The 24,751-nt window shown below is 41.1% G+C and overlaps 1 protein-coding gene across 3 annotated transcripts; it reads right to left on the bottom strand.

The window, feature by feature from the left end:
• LOC134089162 (E3 ubiquitin-protein ligase TRIM16-like) lies at positions 1-23,740 on the bottom strand. Of its 3 annotated transcripts, none has more exons than XM_062543506.1 (8): positions 23,114-23,740; positions 20,959-21,054; positions 13,949-14,182; positions 13,356-13,527; positions 13,224-13,256; positions 12,968-13,027; positions 9,274-9,354; positions 1-1,472 (listed from the first exon to the last, which is right to left on the bottom strand). In XM_062543506.1, the coding sequence occupies exons 1-8, from the start codon at positions 23,699-23,701 to the stop codon at positions 937-939; spliced, it is 1,800 nt and encodes a 599-aa protein (XP_062399490.1). In that variant the 5' UTR covers positions 23,702-23,740; the 3' UTR covers positions 1-936. The 3 variants fall into 3 exon arrangements, with proteins under 3 accessions (XP_062399490.1, XP_062399491.1, XP_062399492.1); XM_062543507.1 differs by having other exon boundaries at positions 9,274-9,336; XM_062543508.1 differs by lacking the exon at positions 9,274-9,354.
• Between the last annotated feature and the right edge of the window lie 1,011 nt (positions 23,741-24,751).

The raw sequence follows: 24,751 nt of genomic DNA, 5'->3' as shown, positions 1-24,751 counted from the left end.
TTATTAAATCAATGCCGCAGTGGATGACAATAGTTCAGGTGTGTCCTTCACCACCTTTAAAATACTGGTCTCTACTGCCATCTAGTGTTGGTGATTGGTGACACATAGCCCAAACACGCGCACATGCACAAACACACACACACACACACACACACACACACACACACACACACACACACACACACACACACACACACACACACACACACAGCCACAACCAGGGTGACCATTCATCTGGATTTTGTCCAGAATGGCATTTGAGCCCTATTTCTGTGGTCCTGACAGTGATAATGGTCAGTTTGTTAGTTTGTTTACAGTTGATTACATTGTTGCATCATTGCTGCTTCTAGGCTCAACCGTCCTTTACAATTCAATGAGTATTGATATGGAACAGTAATCAAACTTTTTTACTAGATCTATAATGTGTCTTTGGTGTTCCGTTATTCAGAAATAATAGCCACTCTACAGTACAATCAGAAAAGAGAATGTTTTTGATCTTGGTGAAAATTATTCAAATTATTCAATTATTCACACAACAACTATAAAAGGTTCAATAAACAAACATCGATTATTGAATTGACTACATCACACATGAAATATACTCCATCAACAGTAGTGATTAAGTGTTTTTTTTTTATCAAAATAAAAATGTAAATTTTAACATCCACCATAAGATCCTATACAAATGGTGATGTGGTGATACATGTTTTGGGACAGCCATATACAGTAAGTCATGTTGCAATAAAGTTTACATTTCATCACCCATCAAACACCTTTTAAATCTCCCGAGTACAAGCTCATAAATATTCACTTCTAGTCAACATCACGTAATGTCCCACCACCAGACATGAGTCTGATCTAATATCTGGTCAGCAGCTATCTGTATCATCTGTTTCCGGGGTCTTTACATTTCTGTCCTGCTGCATACAGTGTGGGTCACAACAGCTTCACTGATGATCCAGTGCACACGAAAAACCCATTGCCTACCTCAAACCCAGGGTAGAGTGTGTGAGTGAATGTGGTCTGGACTCTGTGCAGGAGGATCATTGTGTCAGAGACGCTGTAGAAGGCCAGACTTCCTGCCCTGAGGTCCACATACACTCCTATTCTGGAGCTGGCCACTATAGGGAGTTCAGTCTCTTTAGCATTGTGCCAGAAAGAGGAGCCGCTGGAGCTGGAGCACTGCAGACTCCAGGACTGATCATTAAATCCAAACAAACACTCAAGACCCTCTCCTTTCCTGCTGATGCTTTTATATGAGACTGCTATATGAACCTCCCTTCTCCACTCCACCTCCCAGTAGCAGCGTCCAGACACACCCTCTCTACACAGCACTTGAGGCCACCCATCAAATCTCTCTGGATGATCAGGATATGACTGGAGCTCATCTCTGCACTCCACCCTCCTGTTCCACTCAGACAGATGGAGGTTTCTGTGTGCTGTGTTTGGATCCAGTGTGAAGTGACCGGAGTCTGATGAAGGAGAAGAGAAAACAGGATGAACTTAGACTTGTAGAATAGAATAGAATATATACTTTTTTGATCAAAATTTAACCTAATTAGTGAACACCCAGCAAACACACAGTGAGGTGAATCACACAACTCAGAGCAGTGAGCTGCCTGCCCAACCAGCAGCGCTCGGGGAGCAGTGAGGGGTTAGGTGCCTTGCTCAAGGGCACTTCAGCCGTGGACTGGTCGGGGATCGAACCGGCAACCCTCAGGTTACAAGCCCGAAGCCCTAACCAGTAGGCCACGGCTGCCCAATTGCATTTGAGTATGACACCGTGGGTGTGTGTGTATGTAAATGTGCACATGTTCATGATTGTGTGTCTGTTCGTGTGAATATGTGTTTGTGTGTGTGTACCTACAAGTGCACTTGTGTATGGGTCGGGGTGCCTGTGTGTGTGTGTGTGTGTGTAAATCAGGCTTCTTGGCCAAGTATACTTGCGTATACAAAGAATTTGGTCGCTGCATTTATCCCATCTGTGAATTAGTGAACACACAGTATACACACCCAGTGCAGTGAGCTGCCTTGATACAGGAGCACTCAGGGGTTAGATGCCTTCCTCAAGGACACTTAAAGGGATATTCCGCCATTTTTGGAAATACGCTAATTTTCCACCTCCCCTCGAGCAAAACAATCGATATTTACCTCGTTCCCGTTCATCCAGCCATTCTGTGAGTCTGGCGATACAACTTTTAGCTTCAGCCTAGCATAGATCATTGAATCGGATTAGACCATTAGCTTCTCGCCTGCTAGCTTCATGTTTAAAAGTGACTAAGATTTCTGGTAATTTTCCCATTTAAAACGTGTCTCCTCTCAAGTTAGAAAGTGCAATAAGACCAACTGAAAATGAAACCTGGCGTTTTTCTAGGCTGATTTGACATGGAACTACACTCTCATCTGGCGTAATAATCAAGGCAACTTGCAAACGTACTGAAGGCGCAGTGATATCGTACGCAGCATCTGAAAATAGTCCCCATAGACAACAAGCAGTAGTAGTGCCAGTAGGTTGCAAGTTGCCTTGATTATTACGCCAGATGAGAGTGTAGTTCCATGTCAAATCAGCCTAGAAAGACGCCAGGTTTCATTTTCAGTTGGTCTTATTGCACTTTCTAACTTGAGAGGAGACACGTTTTAAATGGGAAAATTACCAGAAATCTTAGTCACTTTTAAACATGAAGCTAGCAGGCGAGAAGCTAATGGTCTAATCCGATTCAATGATCTATGCTAGGCTGGAGCTAAAAGTTGTATCGCCAGACTCACAGAATGGCTGGATGAACGGGAACAAGGTAAATATCGATTGTTTTGCTCGAGGGGAGGTGGAAAATGAGCGTATTTCCAAAAATGGCGGAATATCCCTTTACAGTTTTTTCCAATCGTTTACACACAATTTTGAAAACGGGGCTCTTTTTGTCTAAACATATCACACAATTAACCAAACACAACACCCAATCAGCAGAACATAACAGATTGTTAGCAAAATGAAATATTTCTGTCAAAACAATAAACACATTGATAAAACCTTATACTGTTCTCATATCACTAACACATTCTTTGAATGATTCCACACTGTCGCTATCTTATACACACCAACACAATAAATTCAAAACACATCTGTAAAAACCCTCTTCCAATATATGGATCTTATTCAGACATATTGTTTGAGAGCATTAGGATAATTTAGATGACAAAAATATTTTGATGAACCCTCATCAAGCAATGCACAAAACTGATGCTGCAGACAATATTTCTTTCTTTCACTGAACCATATGTTCAGTTACAGTGACAAGTCAATCAACAGAAAATGCCAAAATTATAGTTCTTGCTACTGTAAAGTGTAGAAAAATAAAAATCTGTACACAAACAAAAAGTACTGTACACTTACAGTCACTGAAGAAAAACTAAAGCAACAATACAAACAAGTAACAACAATACATAATACTCTAATCATCTCTCTGTCTAGCTGGATCAGGCCATAAGAGTTCACCACATCACAGGCTATGGGTGCCTCTCATTTGGGCTTTTATACGTCCTCCCTCGCTCCTCTGGCCTCGATCCTCACTGATCGACATAGTGAATGATGGGGCGAAAACAATGGGATAGTCTATCCAGTGTTAGTTATAGATCAGTGGGAACGCCCCTCGAGGATCGAGCATAACACACCTGAGTGCTGCGTTTTCAATTTTGCACATGTGTGCTTACACACCTGGTGGATGTGATTATTCAATTTGTTCAATGGTGTGGTCATTGGCAAGCCAGGGCTTTATAATGACAAGGAAGTACCTAACAATCTTTATCTGTGTCTAAGGTGTGAAAATGTGTTTTACGTTTTGACATTCACTGTGTGTAATGTTTCGCAAAAAGTGTGAAGCTGAATTTGTGCTTACTGTTGTACTACTCTGCGCAGGTGTTTTGCTTCTTAAGTGTTAAGTATTGTTAACTGTCTGTTAATCTTGATTTTAGTGTGTAAACGATTGGAAAAAACTGTAAGCTGTGGATGTGGGTATGGGAAAGCACACATTTTTCCTAACCAGTAGGCTACCCAAGTGTGTGTGTGAGTGTGCACGTACATGTGTACTGTGTACCTACATGTGCACATGTGTCTGAATGTGTGTGTGCGTGGCGTGCATGTGTGTGTGTGTCTTTCTCTATGTGTGTGTACCTACATGAGTTCAAGTGCATGGTCGTGAGTGTGTGTGTGTGTGTGTGTGTGTGTGTGTGTGTGTGTGTACCTACATGTGCACAGTCATGTATATGTGTGTGTGTGTGTGTGGTGTGTGTGTTTATGTGCGTGTATATTGTGCGTGTATGTGTGTGTCTGTGTATGGTAAATGGTAAACTGCATTTATGTAGCACTTTTATCAGCTTCTGTGAGCACCCAACGCGCTTTACATTATCATGCCTCACATTCACCCATTCACACACACTGATGGCGGAGGCTGCCATGCAAGGCACCAACCTGCTCATCTGGAGCACTGGGGTTAGGTGTCTTGCTCAAGGACACTTCGACAAGGTCAGGAGGAGTTGGGCTCGAACCAGCAACCTTCCAGTTACTGGACGACTCCTCTACCTCCCGAGCCACTGCCGCCCCATACGTGTACAGTATATGGGTGTGTGTGTGTGTGTGTGTGTGTGTGTGTGTGTGTGTGTGTGTGTGTGTGTGTGTGTGTGTGTGTGTGTGTGTGTGTGTGTGTGTGTGTGTGTGTGTGTGTGTGTGTGTGTGTGTGTGTGTGTGTGTGTGTGTGTGTGTGTGTGTGTGCGTGTGTGAGTGTGTACATGATTAGTGTCACTGGGTACATGTGTAGATAGTACAAAAACAGGGCTGCCAAGTCTCACGCCTTTGAGCGTTTTTCATGATGATAAACTTTGGTCATTGCCTTGCCGTAGTTCGAGCTCTGATTGACTGACAGCAATAACCAATCCATCAGTCCTTTGTGCCTAAATCTCACCAACCACAGAAGGCATCACGCAATATAAACACTGGCACGCCCTCCCAGTGACGTAACACCTTCGGCGTTGCTGTCGCTGGTCTGGTCAACTGCTAATCGGGAAGGGATTTCTGAATTCCCCAAATCTGCGGAACTGCCCCCTTTGGTTGAGAGCCAATCAACTTTGAGCAGCTCCACCGGCTCTGGATAGAGGCGTGTTCAAGGCAGAGGAAAGAGTGTTGTTATTGGTTTAAACTCGGCAAACCGCTTTCTGACATCGACCAGTAACAAATCGAGGCAGTTAAAGGAGGCGGGTCAACCAAGCTCTTGGAGAAACCGTCTGGCACAGGCTCTTGGTCAGACTAAAGTCTCGCAGAGCCTTTCAAATCGATGGCAATCAGGCTAGGGTCTTGGCGTCTCTAACTTGTCTTTCAAACACAACAGGGCCGACTCCGACAATTCGATTTAAAACGTTCTCCTTGCTAGTTTTTGTTCACTGTTTTTCCTTGATTTTCCAAGTTAACGTTAAGGCTGCTAAGTCTATCATTGTCCTATACTTGTTGCAGAGCTGTGTAACATTTATTTGCCTCTTTCTTGATAAGTTCACACTTGAAAAATCGATTCTAATCGGAGCTGCCAAACGTCACACTTTTGAGTGTGACAGTCAAAAAAATCTTTGAGACGAACTCTCACGCTTGCAATTTTCTGAAACTTGCCAGCCCTGCAAAGAGTGTGTGTGTGTGTGTGTGTGTGTGTGTGTACACCTACATGTGCACATGTGTAAAGTATATAAGAGTGTCCCATAGAGATTGTGTACCGTAATGTCATCAGTAGCCTATACGGGTAAATTACACAATGATTTTAAGTTTTCAATAATAACCACCAGAGAGCTGCAGTCTCCCTGTAGCATGGTGCAGCGCTTCACTTTTTGACACTACAGTAGGCACACAAAGTGCGTCCAAATTCACCCATTCTTCTGTGTTGAACTACTCCAGAAGTACTCATCACACAATATCACATGAAAGGGCTTTTCTCAGCTTTTAAAAGGTGCTAGTTAGCCGCTATTTGCTGTGATTAACGGTTTGAGAGAAAACAAATGACAAACCATAAATCAGAATAAACAGCAGACTTTACCGAACACAAAGGTGTAATGTATAATTAGACATTCCAGAGTAATCCAGTTTTGAAATAAATTGTAGCAAATTTCAACATGGTTTCCAAATGACAGATACTGTATCTGTCAATATTTAGAATCAGAGTATATACAGATCTTGGTTAAGAGTTTGATTATGTAGCCATAATGATTTATTTTCACAAAATGCTAAGCATGCATGTATTTCAGTTTTTTCAGGTTTTTTTAACTGTGCTTGGTCAATGCATGACTTCGTAACAGGCCAAATAGAAAATAAATGTTAAATGTTAAAGGGATATTCCGCCATTTTTGGAAATACGCTCATTTTCCACCTCCCCTCGAGCAAAACAATCGATATTTACCTTGTTCCCGTTCATCCAGCCATTCTGTGAGTCTGGCGATAAAACTTTTAGCTTCAGCCTAGCATAGATCATTGAATCGGATTAGACCATTAGCTTCTAACCTGCTAGCTTCATGTTTAAAAGTGACTAAGATTTCTGGTAATTTTCCCATTTAAAACGTGTCTCCTCTCAATTTAGAAAGTGCAATAAGACCAACTGAAAATGAAACCTGGCGTTTTTCTAGGCTGATTTGACATGGAACTACACTCTCATCTGGCGTAATAATCAAGGCAGCTTGCAAACTACTGGCACTACTACTGCTTGTTGTCTATGGGGACTATTTTCAGATGCTGCGTACGATATCACTGCGCCTATGGTACGTTTGCAAGTTGCCTTGATTATTACGCCAGATGAGAGTGTAGTTCCATGTCAATTCAGCCTAGAAAAACGCCAGGTTTCATTTTCAGTTGGTCTTATTGCACTTTCTAACTTGAGAGGAGACACGTTTTAAATGGGAAAATTACCAGAAATCTTAGTCACTTTTAAACATGAAGCTAGCAGGCGAGAAGCTAATGGTCTAATCCGATTCAATGATCTATGCTAGGCTGAAGCTAAAAGTTGTATCGCCAGACTCACAGAATGGCTGGATGAACGGGAACAAGGTAAATATCGATTGTTTTGCTCGAGGGGAGGTGGAAAATGAGCGCATTTCCAAAAATGGCGGAATATCCCTTTAAGTATAGATGTCTGTATATTAACCCTTAGATGCATAAGTGGGGTCAAAAATGACCCCAGAGGTTGTTTTCTTGCAGTATCTTCTTAATTTTTTTTTTTTTTTCATTTAACCTTCCATGTATTCCTCAAATAGGTTGTCTTTGACATGAGGCCATTTGGATTTGTGTCTAATTGTTATATTTTTAAAGTAATTTCATGTTTTGTATCAGTACCACCGATCTGCATAGGTGGGGTCAAAAATGACCCCAAGCATTTTCTATGGAATTTCAAAAGTTAACCCTAGGATCTTTTGATTTTTGTCAAGTGTGGCAGTAAGGTATACATTTACTGTTGATTATCACATCTCATGTCAGCAGTCTCACCATCCTGAAGGCTAGGCTATTTGTACACAACAACATAAATCTAAGTATCATCATATAATGTGGCGGCCAAGCGTTCATAGCGACGTCACTTTTTGATCCTTCGATGTCCACTCTTCCTATCATTGTGTAGCAGAATTTACCAAGCGATATTTACAGAGGGATTTGTTGATATAGCGTTCTTGGCCTGATTTGTATGACTTTTTATGCCTAAAAATAGGGCGAAAATCCATTTTTTAAGCCAATTGGCAGTATTTTCTGATTTACTGGATAACAAAAGAAGACATTCATAATCACCTCTGTAAATGTTTTTTTTTTATTTGATATATTAACACTACAAAAAAATGATTTTCAACCTGGCTTTTTCCATTGGTCAGATTCTTTGCATAAAAAAATATATGCAAATTAGCTCATATTTAATTAGACATGTCCTAATTAGCATATTTACACATAAATACAGAAAACTTGCAATACGTTTTTTTCTCCTATTTATGTGAGCATTCAACTGGTAAAGTTTCATGAAGATATCTCGAAGTTAACATTTTTACCCTATTCATCTATGTTGAGATCATTTTAGGATGTTTACCTTTTTTGCCTTTCTAAAAGCTGTTTTGTAATAAAATGTTAATAAAAAGTGATACATCATATGTCCAACATGAAATAATAATTTATAATATAATATATAATTTTGACAAATATATAATAAAAATCATCATCTTTAACCAAAATGAAAGACATTATTTGAGTTTACAGCAAAAAACGCATGCATTCTAATTGGGGTCATTTTTGACCCCACTCATGGAAGAGTGTAGGTATTGGTAGCCTATGCATCTAAGGGTTAAAATCAGACAATGCAGGCTACACAGCATAGTTAGCTCCAGAACTCACACCAAATGATTGTCTTAAAGGAGCCACATCACTTTTATATGGCATATGAATGCTGTTCTGTTGACCTTTAGCTCTGTTGATGCGCAGAAGGACAGGCCAATTCTGAGTTCTGTCCAACATTGGTGGTAGGTTTAAAAATTCAGCACATTTTAATCATAATGCAATTATGCTGATAGCCGTGATCATTTAGGTTACTATAATGATATCACCAGAGTGGCAGGTGGACAAAATATGCATGTCCTGATGTAGATGTGTCTGTGTGTGCTTTCATGGCCCTGTGTGTGTGTGTGTGTGTGTGTGTGTGTGTGTGTGTGTGTGTGTGTGTGTGAGTGTGTGTGTGTGTGTGTGTGAGTGTGTGTGAGTGTGAGTGTGAGTGTGAGTGTGAGTGTGAGTGTGATTGTGTGTGTGTGTGTGTGTGTGTGTGTGTGTGTGTGTGCGCGCGCGCACGTGCAGGTCAGTACCAAGGTCGCTGTTTACAACGCAGTATGTCTTTCCACTGTGCTTTATGGGGCAGAGTGCTGGACCCCACACCGCCAGCACATCACCAATCTAGAGGCCTTCCACATCCGCTGCCTACAAAAGATACTCAGTTTGTCCTGGGAAGATGGAATCCCCCATACACACATCCTCAGCAACACTGGCTCAGTCTGTATGGAGGCAGCTGTGGCCAAAACACATCTGCGCTGGATAGGGCACACCATACTTATTTATGCCTGAACACCGCCTGCCCCGCCAAGTCCTCTACAGCCAATAAGGAGATAATTAACAGAGCACTCCGTCGGAGGGCAAAGCCCCCCCCCCCACCCATCATCCCTGGTGCAAGAGTCATCATCGAACAAGATGAACAGCTGAATGTAGATGTCTGATTGTTTGTGTGTCCAACTTACACTGCAAGAACTCCTTTCTGGTCACTGGTTCAGGAAAAACACCAGGCACTGAAACGTCATACACTGAAACAGAAAATATTACTTTACTAGCAATAAAACAGTTGCTTTTACCGTTTAAAGAGTCCCCAGCTGCTTAGGCCTCCAACCTCCCACTCGTCATTTTCATTAGGAGGGTAGGGGCATGTTTAGAGGACCTTCAGTTCTAACCCACCACACTCAGTTCACTATCACAAGAACCCCAGAAGAAATGGGTGTAGTTTGCGGTGCATTTTAATGTTACTATTAAACTTGAATTCTAACTCCATCTCTGATCTCCATCAGCTTCTAATTTTGTTTGCTGTTGTTGATCAATGTGAACATCTAAAGGGCTTTAGTTTCACATTCTGGGGCCCAGCCATACCCCCAGGCCTCTAACTGTAGGTTTGATATCTGAAAGAGGGTTTTAAAGATAAAAAGTGAAACTATCATTCCTGTGCTGGACCCCAGATGTAAAGACATATGGCAACAATTGATTTATTTTAGAATTTCTGGTAACACTTTACGATAAGGCTACATGAACTCTCATGAATTCATGCATGAATTAATGCATGAATCATGCATTAATTCATCCCTGAATATATCATGAATCATTATGACTTAACATGAGATCAACATGATCATGTGTAATTGATCATTATTGTTAATGATTTACCCACTGTACCTAATGCTCAAGATGATTTGTTATCCATACCTGATGTCATTAATGACAGACAATTAATTCATGTTAATTAATGAGATTTTCATGTAGAATTAATGCATGAGTTAATGAATTAACTCATGATCATTCATAACATTTAGTTAACATGAATTAATGTGGTATTACTTTTCTTTTTTCTCCATGACAGTGATGTCCGCAATTTGTCCGACAAAAAGTCATCATGACCATACTTAATTAATCATGATTCATGATGATGTGCCAACTGTACTTAATGCTTAAGATGATGAGTTGTTTATGCATGAATTCATTAATGACAATCAGTGAATTCATGTTAAGTCATAATGATTCATTCAGGGATGAATTAATGCATGATTCATGCATTAATTCATGCATGAATCCATGCATGAATTCATGCATGAATTCATGAGAATATATGTACCCTTATCGTAAAGTGTTACCGAATTTCTAACGGGCAGTAACACAAAACTTCAATTTTATTATATGTGAAAATTGAGTTTTTTTGTAAATTGGCAAAATATAGCCTAATTGTTGCCATATGGCAACAAATTATGTTTAACAAAGTTCGGGAGGAGCCCTTAGGGATGATTGACAGCCATTAACTCCCCGGGCCTCCCGCCGCAAGGGTATTTAAGATGGTCTCCTATTCCAGTAGTAAGCAGCAAAGTGGTTTAATTTAGTTCATTCAGGTTATAGTCTTCAATTTCAATGATGGGAGAAAGCAGTTCAAACCCAAGCTACAAATGATCTGGAGTGAAGTTAACAGGTTTTGTAGATTGCCTTAATAATTATAATTTGGCTTGCATTGCCTAAAACTGTTCAATCACATAGTTTTATATTAAATAAATTTATTCAGTTATGAGTGTTTAGCAACTAAATAAACTGTTTAGATGAGTTTAGTGTGTTAAAACCAAATGAAAAGGTTTAAGGCAAGCATTTTCCTGAAATGAATTGAATAGCTACAAAGTTTTAAGTTGTCACAACAAGAATGGTTGAAGTAGTTTCAAGCCATCGTTCTTCTCAAACATTTTGAGGGATATTTTGTTTTACAATGCACTGTAAATTAGTTGGAAACTGTAGAAATGCAATGCCTCATTTGATGTTAGAATAAACGTATAACTGTTGGAACTGATGGTGTATTTTTATGTTTTTTTTAATTATGGTATAGGTTTGATCATGTATGTAACATGTCTGAAATAAGAGAAAATAGAATAAGAATAGTAAAATAAAAAACGGTCAAAGGCACGGCAGCAAAAGTTGCCAACCAGTTACCGTAAAGTTATGGTAAAATACCATACAAGGAATTGCCGTAAAATTATGGCTTTCCCCCGTGTATATTGACTCTAATTTCACGGCCAATTGTAGTAAACTCACACAATTTCATTGCAATTATACTGCAATTTGGCCGTAAAATTTTCTGAGATGCAGCACTGTGTGAGACCACCGGAGAGAAGTGTGTGTGTGTGTGTGTGTGGGGGGGGTGGGGGGGGGGGGGGTTGTAACAAAGTTGTAGCAGCACAGCTGTTACATGTACACTGAAGACAATGACCTCTTGACTGGAGCTAAGAATGGGTTGTATATCAAATCTTTCATGACCAGATTTACCCCATCCAACAGGTCTCAGGTCAGCCCTTTGCCTCTGATGAAAAATGTAGGCAAATTGGCAAAGTTTTGTAAAAGCAGTATTACAATGTAACAAATATATGTAGGTACCCACAAATACATAATGCAAGTACAATAGTACCCGATAGTACATGTTGTTACACAGGTTGTACCACTGTACCTAATTAGGTAGGTACACTGTAACAGCGGTTACATGTCGGCAGTCCGACATCCTGCCAGTCCGACATCCCTTTCGTCCGACATGCCGCTATTCAGACATGGTGTTATTCCGACATGCTGCCAATCCGGCACATTTTGTTACCCCCATTCCGACAGTTTACAAATCCTAATTTTTTTCCACGTCAATTTAACGGACCCTATGAGCCGGACGGACGCAAAGTGCGTCAAAAAACACACCCATTCTTCTCTGTACATTGCTCAGCGATTATTAGTCACAGCGAGATGAGACCTATATTGCATGAAAGAGCTCAGAACCGGGGCTTTCCAACGAGACTAGACACGTGTCTGTACGATCAAGTATGAAAATAAAAATAAAATCATGAATTTAAATGAAAGTAGGCTATATAATACAGTCTATTGCTCTGCGTTCACCCACGCAGCCACGGCTCTCGCTTGAATTACTCCGGGACCAGGCGTCGCACAGACATAACACGCATATCAAATGAAAGAGGAGAAACAGAGCTTTCCATTGATACCAAACACATCGATCCTTTTGTGAATCATATAGCTTCGGCTACCGCACTTTCGTTTGATTTACTCGTGAAACCGTGGTTAAAAAGATACGGCTTGCATGTCAGATAAAGAGGAGAGCTAGAACTATCCACAGATACCAAATACAACCTTCTAGGCCATAAAACAGACGAAGTGACAGCAAAATAATAACTTAATTTAGCTCCACTTAGTCCGCGAATAATGAGACAGTGAAGAAAACTTGCCAACTGCTTTCACTTCCCCGAGTCGTGCACGCAACAGACAAATAACCATATCAAGAAGTCTTCACAATGACATTTTAAATGTGAACCTCTATTATTTTACATAATTGGATATAGTTATGACATGAATAGCCTATTAATGACCTCATGTCGGAATGGCACGTTGTTTGAAAAAAAAGTTAAATACCGCCACCGCGACCATGAAAAAAACAAATGTCGGAGTGGTGGGACTTTTTCCCATAAAGAGACATGCCTCCACTACGACAAGGACGTCAATGTCGGAGTGCTGGTATGTCGGAATGAACGGCGGTAGCCTGTAACAGCGACACCCTAAACTAAAGTGTTACCAAACTTTGTTTTAAAGTATAGGTGATAATTCACGCAATAGAGGGTTAGAGGCTGTCAGAATGAGTAAAACATTTACTTCTTGGTGGCATTCTGTCCTTTCTGTTTGTTCTTCTGATTGGGAGTTCAGGATCAGTATCTGGGAACCAACACAGAGACATTCATTCATCCAGGATCAACAACACAATACACACATCTGGAGCAATTATATTATGTTGTGTGTACTCCTCCTTATGAGAAATGTTTGTTTTTTAACATCTGTGAAAGACCTGTTAGCTCTGGAAGGCAGTTTTATTTCAGCGGAAGATGGGAATGCAACTTAATGACAGACTCACATTTTAAAGATGGGATGATCTCGGTATGTGCCACTGTTGAGACACAAAACACACAGAGTCAAATGAATCCATAATTGTGTGAACATTATAAAAGTAGTTCATCATTGTGTCTTTTCTAGAGATTTGTCCAACCTGCTGCAGATATCTTTAGTACTTCCTGCTTGAAGATGCCTTCCAGTTTCTCCTCCAGCTGCACCTTCACTGCAGAGACAGATTCCTTCACAGCCTCAAAAGAGACACTTTGGTTGAAGGTCATGCTGGGTAAGTCTTTAGAGTGAAGAGGGTCTCTGAATGATGGGATGTTCTACAGAGAAAAAGAAAAGTTGAGAGTGTTTAATATGAAGGTCATTCTGAACTGTATTGGAGGGAGCACTGGTGACTGACACAATATTCTGCAGAGGGAAACACAAAAGGTGAAACACGCCATCAGTGACGGCCATTTCTCCAAAGGCTGCAGACATAATCGATTAAATCAGTTGATATAGTGTGTGTGTGTGTACTTAAGCATTAGTGTGTATTCATGTTAGATGCATACTGTACAGTACTGCATGTAAAGCAATAGAATCTACGTATTTCTTCATCATATCATACAGCTCACATACAGATGTGTATTCCACACTGTTGCTCTTTGGACATATGTCATATTTTACAGAAAGCTATCAACTCAATATTCGTTCTTATTCTTTACATTTAATTTCAGTTTCAGGAGTGCAGGTCAAATGTACCTTGAGGAAATGGATGTGATCCTCTGTGTGTGAAAGCTGCTCCAGTTCAGCATCTCTCCTCTTCAGCTCAGCAATCTCCTGCTCCAGTCTCTTCAGGAGTCCTTCAGCACGACTCACCTCAGCCTTCTCCTGAGCTCTGATCAGCTCTGTCACCTCAGAGCGCCTTCTCTCAATGGAGCGGATCATCTCAGTGAAGATCCTCTCACTGTCCTCCACTGCTGTCTGTGCAGAGCTCTGTTAGGAGACACAAAAATAGGAGGTGAAGCTGAAAGTGTTTCATGGTGTCAGTGGTTATTTGTGTGCTGTAGAGATGGCAGCAGAGGCACAGTTAGGACTACTCACAGTCACAATCTGGCCACAGTACCAAAAGAGGATATAATGTCGTAAAATTAAGGCAAACTAGACGATTTCAGTTCGATTTACAAGCGCCATCTACAGGATTTTCATAGGAAGTAATCGAATTGAACACTGAGTGAAAAAAATAGATAGTTGCCTAAATAAAAGGATAATAACGAAATCGTAGGCTACTGTAAATCGCCTAATTATGATGGTTTGAATTTGGACTTTGATTTTCTTCACTCTGAACAAAACGAGTGAATAAGTAGGCTATTTAAACTCAAAACAACTTTGGCATAGGCTATTCAACAATAAAGATAACCTACGTTTGTAGATTAAAAGGGTTCGCTCTGAAATATATTTTTTCGGTGGTCATAAAATAAATTAGTATTGTCCTGGGAGTATTGGGAGAAAACCTAGCCTATTGTCTCCCATAAGCATATAGTTCTGCCAAAGTGTTTGTGAAATATAATTATTAGAAATGCAATATTGGCTTTCAATTTGTCCTTTACTATTTAATTTGTGTAATACAGTTGATTTGATATCCATGAACTATAGGCCTAATCAATAGACTAGCCTACATGAAGCGGTTTTAATTATTATAGCCTTTAAAAGGTTATTAATTATATTATATATAGGCTGGCTTGCCTTACATCATATAGCCCACTGACAGCCTGCCTACTGTCACTGAACAAGCTACTGTACATGACCCTTTATCAATAGTGATATGCCTTTCATTAAAGAGTATAACTAAACTAACATTATTAATGTGTTAACATAGCCTATGTAAATTCATCGCATGGGAACCGAACCCGAGAACACGCAAAACATAACTCGGATGTTATCCTGTCACGCTGCGCACGACACGAAAGACGCACTTTACGCAGAGCCGCAAGACTCCTTGGACCACACACAGATCAAGTTCAAACAAACATTTTCAGAAAACTAGCGAATTGGTAGCCTTAATCAATGCTTGCAACACTGTCGGAAAAAAGTTTCTCCTTCTATTTTTTAAGTTGTAGGCTACATTACATTACATTACATTACATTACATTTGGCTGACGCTTTTTAACCAAAGCGACTTACAACATGGAAAAAAACAATTAGGTTTTTTAAGAGCATTTCGAACAACAATAAAGATTACAATAAGTGCATCAGTGGGTCTAGTAAGTGCATAAATAAGTGAATAAGTGCATGAGTGAGTGCGATTGTCTGAAATAGTGCTATGAGAGGAGATGTTCTTTGAAGAGCTGGGTTTTCAGACCTTTTTTGAAGATGGCTAGGGATGTTCCTGCCCTAGTTGGACCAGGTAGTGCATTCCACCAACGAGGGACGACAGATGAGAAAAGTTTGGATTGGCCTGCGCGTGCTGGCGGAAGAGCTAGACATCGCTCAGCTGAGGAGCGCAGCGGTCGTGTGGAGGCATATGCCTGTATGAGAGCATTGAGATAGGTGGGGGCAGAGCCGGAGAGTACTTTGTAGGCAAGCGTTAGAGTCTTGAATTTGATGCGTGCGGCCAGCGGTAGCCAGTGTAGCTGGATGAGCAGTGGGGTGACATGTGCCCTTTTGGGTTGGTTGTAGACCAGGCGTGCTGCTGTATTCTGGATCATTTGAAGGGGTTTAACAGCGCAGGCTGGGAGACCTGTCAGGAGGGCGTTACAGTAGTCAAGTCGAGAGATGACTATTGCCTGTACCAGGAGTTGGGTAGCATCTTGAGTCAAGTAGGTCCTGATTTTCCGTATGTTGTAAAGCGCGTAGCGGCATGACCTGGCTACTGAGGCTACATGATCAGAGAAGGTCAGTTGGTTGTCAAGAACGACTCCTAAGTTTCTTGCAGTCCTGGTGGGTGCAACAGACAGGGAGTCGATTTTGATGTTGATGTCATGATGAATTGTAGGTTTGGCTGGGAGGACCAGCAATTCTGTTTTAGAGAGGTTTAGCTGAAGGTGGTGTGCCCTCATCCATGTTGATATGTCTGAGAGGCAGTTTGAGATTCGTGTGGAGACCAAGGGGTCATCCGGTGGAAAGGACAGATAAAGCTGTGTGTCATCAGCATAGCAGTGGTATGAGAAGCCATGCAAGTGGATGATCTGTCCCAAGGAGGTGGTATAGATAGCAAAGAGCAGGGGGCCCAGCACAGAGCCCTGGGGGACCCCTGTGGAGAGGAAGTGAGGTGCAGAAAGTTGTCCAAGCCTGTGAGGTAGGATTCAAACCAGGAGAGAGCTGAGCCAGAGATGCCCATGTCTGAGAGTATAGAGAGAAGGATGCTGTGATTTACCGTGTCAAAGGCAGCCGATAAGTCAAGCAGAATGAGCACTGATGACTGAGCGTTCGCCCTGGCCTCCTTTAAGGCTTCTGTTACAGCCAGCAGAGCCGTTTCGGTGGAGTGGCCGGTCTTGAATCCAGATTGATTTGGATCCAGAAGATTATTCTGTGAAAGGAATTCTGAGACTTGTCTCAAAACTGCTCGATCTATACCTTTGGATAGAAAAGGCAGTAGCGAAACAGGACGGTAGTTCTCAACTTGAGCCGTGTCGAGTGAAGGTTTCTTAAGTAGAGGTGTAACCTGGGCCGCCTTGAATGCCGCTGGGAACGTGCCGTGTGACGAAAGCACAGGTTGACGGAACCAACTTTTGGGACTCGTTTTCCGACTGATGTTTTTTTTTTTGCAACACAGATTAATTTAACTCGGCAGTTAGCCTGCCACCGTTAGTTCAGAAGCATATGTTACCCCAGCAACTCAGCTGAGATTCCTGTTAGCGGGAGTAATGGAACCGAACTCTCTCTAAAATTAGCGAGGCTTATCAAAGTTAGCCGTGATTTACGGTTAGTGGGGTTGATGGAATACCCCCCTGATCAGGTTGCTGAACTTGCAACAATATGCCGACACACACGTCGGTAGCATTCTGTTCACATTTGCATTTAAAACAGCCGCTCTTGACTCTATCTGGACATTGGTTACTCTGGCCTACTCCAGCATAGAAAAAAGCCCATTTCGCTGACAAACTCATGTGTTGCCATTCATGGAAATTATGATGTCTCACGTAAACAACGGACTGTTTCAAGATTGTTCATGTTGGATAAACATGCTGAGTCCGACACATAGCCTAGGCTATATATGCACCCATGTTGGTAAGCAGGCTGTTAACGTCTCGTAGCCTAACGTTGCATAGGCTATCAACAACCGCGGTTGCCTAGCACTTCTGTTGCCTGATCAGGTTGCTGAACTTGCAACAATATGCCGACACACACGTCGTTAGCATTCTGTTAAAATGTGCATTTAAAACAGCCGCTCTTGACTCTATCTGGACATCGGCTATGGGCATAACATTCATTCAAACATCACTTCCGAGTTCATAGCACTGGCATATGGCCATGGTCATGCGGTTAACTTTAGGCTATCATTTCCCAAGAACAGCAAAAACGCACGGGTATGTAAATGTGTTTAATATTGCCATTAGCTGCAACTTACGGAGCCCCTAAAGGGACCTGAGGAAACTTTTATCTTTCACGTGCTCACGTAAAACTTTCACGTGCGCACATAAAACTTTCTTGTGCGCACGTAAAACTTTCTCATGCGCACGTAAAACTTTAGGTGCGCACCTGAAAGTTTCAAGTGCGCACCTGAAATTAGACCAATTACGTGACAGCGCTGGACGGTGCTAACCTGACTTTCGCCAGATCCTGTAGTTCGCTGTCTGCTTCACACAAGGATCTGGGACTTCTCGATAGGAGATCATCCTCGCATGTGATTTGATAAACCACTTGCCTGTTACCTTGAATGACGTGCTAGGCTTCTTCAAGCTCTTGCCAAACCCGGTCGGAAGAAGAGTAAAAACATCCTTGCCACCAATAAATGTCTTCAAAACTATTCTCTGTTAATCTTTTAAAGAATGAATACTCGATAGATTCGACAAAACGGTTGAAATAGCAGAATCAATGTCAGCACAAGACTCCTCGCTGCGTGCCGCCATTGTTATTTGAATCAAACACTCGCTTCGGCGCTCCTGATTGGTTGCTCATTTTTTGATCACTGGCACAGGGGTTTGGATTGCCCTCGCGTCCAGACCCTTGTGTGGAGCTCAGCGAAACGCCTCTGGTGGAGCATGGCGGAACTTGGGTCTGGCGAGAGTCAGGCTAGGACGGTGCCATGCTGGACGGCAAAAAGAGGAGATAGCCTATGGCAAATTACATTATGGAGAAGTGAACACCTTCAGTTTAACATATTTTGTAGTTCAATGTATTTGTTCAGCGTCTGGTAGTTGTATACTTGCCAGTGGTGTTGTAGCCTAAAGCCTACCTTACATTGCCAGACTTTGCAAAGATTTGGAAAAGATTTTTGAAAAACTACAGTCTCAGACCCTCTCACATCTAAAGACAATTCATTGAGGTTTTAGTCACAGTCTAGTCACAGGCCAGTCTCAGATTAGGATTTTGCAAAGACTGTGGGTCACTATTTACAAGACTGCTGCTAGATTCCTTCAAATTATTTCCATCGTGCAATAGGCTACACGTCATCATTCACAGGAAATCACATGATAGCCTACTCATATCAAAGTAATTTTTTCGCGTTTCTGCAGCATTGTTTGATGTGTGACATCACTAACAGATATAGAGCTGTTCTGTCACGTAGAACAACCGACTAATAAATTATAAGAAATTAAATAACAAATAATCATAAAGGCTACAGCTGTCGCCTATTTTGCCCCTTCCTGTTTCATGTTCGCGCAAGGTTACTATTGGTTTTTAATGTTCACGTCACTATTTGCATGAGCCACGACTGAAAAGACTTCCGATAATATCAAACATGTTTGATATTGTCGTAACGGCAAAACTAGAAAAAGACTGCCTCCGACGGACTTAAAACCGCTAAGATTGGCACCTTACACTAAACGATTTAGATGACGGGAGCGCGCTGCGATTTCAGTACAACTCCCAAGATTTCCGCCCGATTTTGGAAATTTAGTCGCCGACTGTTAAAACAGACCAAAATCGTGCAATGTAAGCCAGCCTTTAGGTGAAATTTGGGTTATGATCGCAAATTTACATGAAGTGAACGGTGTTTACTGGCCACAATGGCTGTGCCCCCGCACCGACCAAATTGACTGATTGATTGATTGAGGAGTGGTACACCTGCAGCTTGTTGACTGTGTGTGATCAGGGATAAAGAGTTGGGAGTTGGGGTGTGCCAGACAGAGCTTGGGCTCGTTTGAGTCGTGCGGCCAGCCGGAGCGGTCGGCTACTTGTGGACTCTACGAGCTAACGGTGGATTACCTCTGGACTCTGCGAGCTAACTGTGGGCTACTTGGGCTTTACGAGCTAACGCTGGACTCTGCGAGCTGGCTGTGGACTACCCATGGACTCTACGAGCTAACAGGACTGTGTGTGTGTGTGTGTGTGTGTGTGTGTGTGTGTGTGTGTGTGTGTGTGTGTGTGTGTGTGTGTGCATAGTTAGCCCCAGGCCGGGGTTAATGGCCAGTCCCTTCCCCTAGCGTAACTCCGGAGGGCTGTTTTAGGTGGGTTGCGTGCGGATGAATGCAGGGTGGGTGCATTTGGGAGGTTGGTTGTGTGTGTAACCTTAAATAAATTGTAAAACGTGACTCCTTGTCTGCGTGTGATTTAACTCCTCCTCCGACCACAAAACATATTACAGTAATTAAAGCTGGTGATAACAGCATAGGGCAGCTAGATCGTACTGTTAACATTAGCCTACTGTAGCCTATATTAACACCCAGTATTTCTGGGCTAAAATATTTCAAACCGATATGGCCACTTTATTTGTTATGCTCTTAACAAGATATAACATAGTCAAAACATAACAAGTATATGAAATAATGTTAGCTGTCATTGAACACTATTATTAGCTATCCTAGCTAACGTTTATTCTAGCACTGTGGCTGAACTCGCTGTCCAACTCAGAGTTTGTGGTTGCTATAACAACCCTTGCTGAACTGTAGACTGACAAGATGACAGTGCAATCGTAGTTGAAACACTCCCAAAACACTCAAGAAAACAAAGCAAAATGTATCTGTATCAAGAAATCGGATGTTGTTTCATTATAAAAAAAATATGCAAACAGTGGTGGAAGGGCATTATGAAGGTAAATCTCACTATAATCTCTGAGCTATGCTATACGTCCCATCAGAGCCCATTGATTCTACATGTCATCTTGCCGTCCGGCTGGTCTAAACTTTCAGGTGGGCACTTGAAACTTTCAGGTGCGCACCTAAAACTTTTCACGTGCGCACGTGAAAGTTTTACGTGTGCACAAGAAAGTTTTACATGCGCACGTGAAAGTTTTACGTGCGCACGTGAAAGATAAAAGTTTCCGCAGGTCCCTTTAGGGGCTCCGTAGCAACTCAAACGCCTTTCCCCTTCACTTTTTTTTTCTTTGCAAAGAAAGTAAAAAGATTCTACATCATCACCAATCTAATCTACCTGCATCAACGTCATTGGGCAACAAGTTTCTTGGAAAACATTGTTTGCATGGGCACTGCACTAGTATGGATTCAGCATTTGTATCATGAAGCAAATGAATAAAAAGGGAGTTTGTTCTGGCAAGCAACCTGATACCTAAAATATGATGTAGCAGATTTGTCAATAGAGCAAGGTGGCACATGATTACATTGGAGAGTTGAAACCAGCTGTTGTCTTCTCCTCTGGTCAGTACTCACCTTCAGAGTCTCCACAGCCTTCCTCAGCTCCTGCAGCTCCTTTTCTCTCTCCTGGATTCTCTGATGGAATCTCCTCTGGGTCTGCCCCAACTGCTTCTGTTGATACAAATGCTGATGTAAGGCAAGTTTATTTATATTGGACAGGACTTTTCATGCATTTCATTTTTTCCATATGCTTTACATGTAATGCCAATAATAGTAGAAAATAGCAAATAGAATCATATATCAATCAATATATTCCATAAACATAATAATTAAAGGACAGAAAAAACACAAAAAAGTGAACAGATAAAGTGCTTCTGTTGAACAGGAACTGCATTTGATCAGTTAGCAGAGAGCATCTGAGAACAGTTTGGTCTCAAACTGGCAACAGTTGGTTCCAGAGCTGTTTGCATTGCAGCTGAAAGCTGCTTCACCATGTTTAATTACCGCAGCAGGTTTTACCAACAAGTATTTGTTTTTGAGACCTGAGAGGTCTGGAAGATGGGTACTGCTGAAGGAAGCCTGATAGGTAATCATAATGATTCATAAAAATGCTGTGCAGGTAGGGCCTATAGTTTGGCTTGCCAGGCTACTGTGCAGGGTCTTCAGTATTGGAGAAATGTGGTCAGTTAATTTAGTTGTCTTAACTATGCTTTCAGTTCACTTGTTTTCAGTAGAACCTCTGACGTTAGGCATTAAACACAAGTCAAGTTGGCTCACTATTTGATCTTTTGTGCAGTGTCATAGGCCAGTCAATCTAGCGTTTGACCCATAACTAATTGCAATAGTAATCATTCCAAGTTTTTTGTGATCCCTAGGTATCTCTAATTAACATACTAAAAATCTACCGATTTATATTTAGTAGATAAGTAGAACATAGTTTTTTTTTCAATGTCAAAGGCAGCAATTTAAAATGCTTTTTGCCATTGGAATTTACTATAGGTGAAATGGGTAAAATTTTAAACTATAGATATCAACTTGAAACTTTCACAGTTGTTTACTCACATTAAGGCAAAGAATTGTTGTATTACAAGTTTTCTGAAATATGATGTTTAGATATGCCAATGAGACCAGTTTTACTTAAATATGCAATAATTTGCATATATTTCTAGAACACTAAATCTGAACAATAGGTACAATCAGCTTCAAAATAATTGCTACATGTTGCTTATATATTGGATACCAAAAGCCAAAATACAATGGGAATATTAGATATCACTTCATATCACCTCAGAAATGAGGATATCAAGTCAAGTCAAAATCAATGCGTTTCAATGGAAGTACATTATACAAATGATTGTCAATGATATGGTATGATGGAAGTATGTCAATGCATCCCAAGTCACTTGATATGTTGTCTAAAGGTCAATATATTCCTTATGTGACTTGGCATGCATTGAGATACTTCCATCATACCATATCATTGACAATCATTTGTTCTATACTTCCATTGAAACGCATTGATTTTGACCTGACTTTCCTCATTTTTGAGGTGATATGAAGTGATATCTAATATTCCCTTTGCATAGGCTTTTGGTATCCAATATATAAGCAAAATGCAGCAATTGTTTTGAAGCTGACTGTACCTATTGTTCAGATTTAGTTTTCTAGAAATATATGCAAATTATTGCATAGCCTATTTAAGTAAAACTGGTCTCATTTGCATATCTAAACATCACATTTCAGAAAACTTCCAGTACAAAACATCTTTGCCTTTATGTGAGTAAACAACTGTGAAAGTTTCAAGTTGATATCTGTAGTTTAACATTTTAACCATTTCACCTGTAGTAAATCCCAATGGCAAAATGCATTGGAAATTGCTACCTTTAACCTTGAAAAAACGTATGTTCCACTAAATATAAATGGGTAGATTTTTAATATGTGATGCAGGAGGGTTTAAGGATCAATAAAAAGTATGAAACATTACTATTGCAATTAGTTTAAGTTTTGGCCCTTTTTTGAGCTAGATTGACTGGCCTATTAGCTGATACAGAGTTTATACATTTTGGACTTTGTACCATCATTTCCTGGTACAGGTCTTCTCTGACAAGAGAGAGAGTCTTCCAGAAATAAATAGACTTTAAGAAGTATAATATTCTTGTAATGGTACAGACATATCATAGCATAGACTATTCAAAATAAATTACAAGACAAGTCTAACTTCAGCACTCACCTGTTTGTTGTTCATTTCTTCTACAGCTGTGACTGTGTCATGGCCTTTATGATCATCCATCACACACAGATAGCAGATACAACTCTGATCAGTACGACAAAATATTTCAAACACCTTCTTATGACGAGGGCATATCCTCTCCTGTAGCTGGCCTGTGGCATCAATCACTGAGTGTTTCCTTCCTGGGTTTACATCATTGTGAACCTTTAAGTGAGTTCCACAGTAAGACAGGACACAATCCAAACAGGATTTCACGGCTTTGAGTTTTCTCCCAGTGCAGACGTCACACTCCACATCTCCAGGTCCAGCAGAACACTGAGCAGGATCAGCAGTCTGGATTCTGGTCTTCCCAAATTTCTCCACCATTTCAGCAATCAGAGGGTTTTTGTAGAGGACAGGTCTGGGAGTGAAGGTGTGTTTGCACAGGGGGCAGCTGTAGACTCCTTTCTGATCCTCCTGATCCCAGCAGCCCTTAATGCACCTCATACAGAAGTTATGTCCACAGTGAATAGTCACTGGGTCCTTCAGCAGATCAAGACACACTGGACATGTGAAAGACTCTTCCTCCTGAGAAAAAGCCTCCGCCATTTTCTAGCTCACACACAAACACACACCAAGCACACACTCTGAGAAGCAGCAGCAGAGTGAGAGTTGAGTTGAGTTTCTGTTTTGCTTCATCAGAACTACAAGGAAGTGGACAGGGTGGGGTGGATGAGGGAGTATGAGACTGGAAAAGGCGGTTGGATCAGATTGATATGTAGTGCATGAACTGAAGTGGACTCAACACACTGTGTAGTTATGAGATATGTTCTGTGTTAGGAATCTAAGGACAGCGTTACAGTAGCCTAAAGCCTCAGTGAGCCTCAGTGGTCAGATATTTTGTATCAGGAGTATTGAATCTCTGCAGTTCAGATCAGTGTGGTGGTGTGAAAAGCCATCTGGTCTGGTGTTAAAGCATCACTAGTCTGTGGTCATCTAATAATGTCCAGGCAGCAGAAAACCAGCGTGTTTCATTTGACTGTAATCACACAGAGAGATTCAGACACAGTTCACATGAGGGTGTGGAGATATGAGAACAGCACTCGTGTTCTGGTAAAAGCCATATTTCAGAATACCTGACACTGAACATCAAACTGGTTTTGCAGGTTCATCTATGCAGAGCTTGTTTGTCTATTTAAGGGGAATCAAGGGCCTGATCTAATGTGATGTGATGTGTCAAGTCAAGTCAAGTCAAGTTTATTTATATAGCGCATTTCATACACAGAGGTCATTCAATGTGCTTTACATAAACAAAAACCAAACAGTAATAGCAGATAAAAGCATAGATGAGCAAAGAGTAATAATAATAATAATAATAGTAATAATGATAAAATAAAAAATAAAAAAGAAAGCAATAAAGAATAATAAACATAAAAGACATAAGGTGGAATAACTAGAAAACAGGTCTGTTTTTAACAGATAGACTTTGCCAGAGTCTAATTTAGCAAACCAGTGATAGTGATCCTTCTCAAACACCCAGAGCTGTTGCCACTCTTTGGAGATTCGTTGACGTAGGCCCATCTGTGTGCGCACACAAAATTTCCTTTCTTACTGGGGAGACCTTAATGTCCAGGGCCGATAGCTCAGCCGTCCCTGACG

This window comes from Sardina pilchardus, chromosome 8, assembly GCF_963854185.1.
Source record: "Sardina pilchardus chromosome 8, fSarPil1.1, whole genome shotgun sequence".
Classification (NCBI taxonomy): Eukaryota; Metazoa; Chordata; class Actinopteri; order Clupeiformes; family Clupeidae; genus Sardina; species Sardina pilchardus.
The sequence above is the reverse complement of the archived record's forward strand: the minus strand, read 5'-3'. Positions and strand labels throughout refer to the sequence as shown.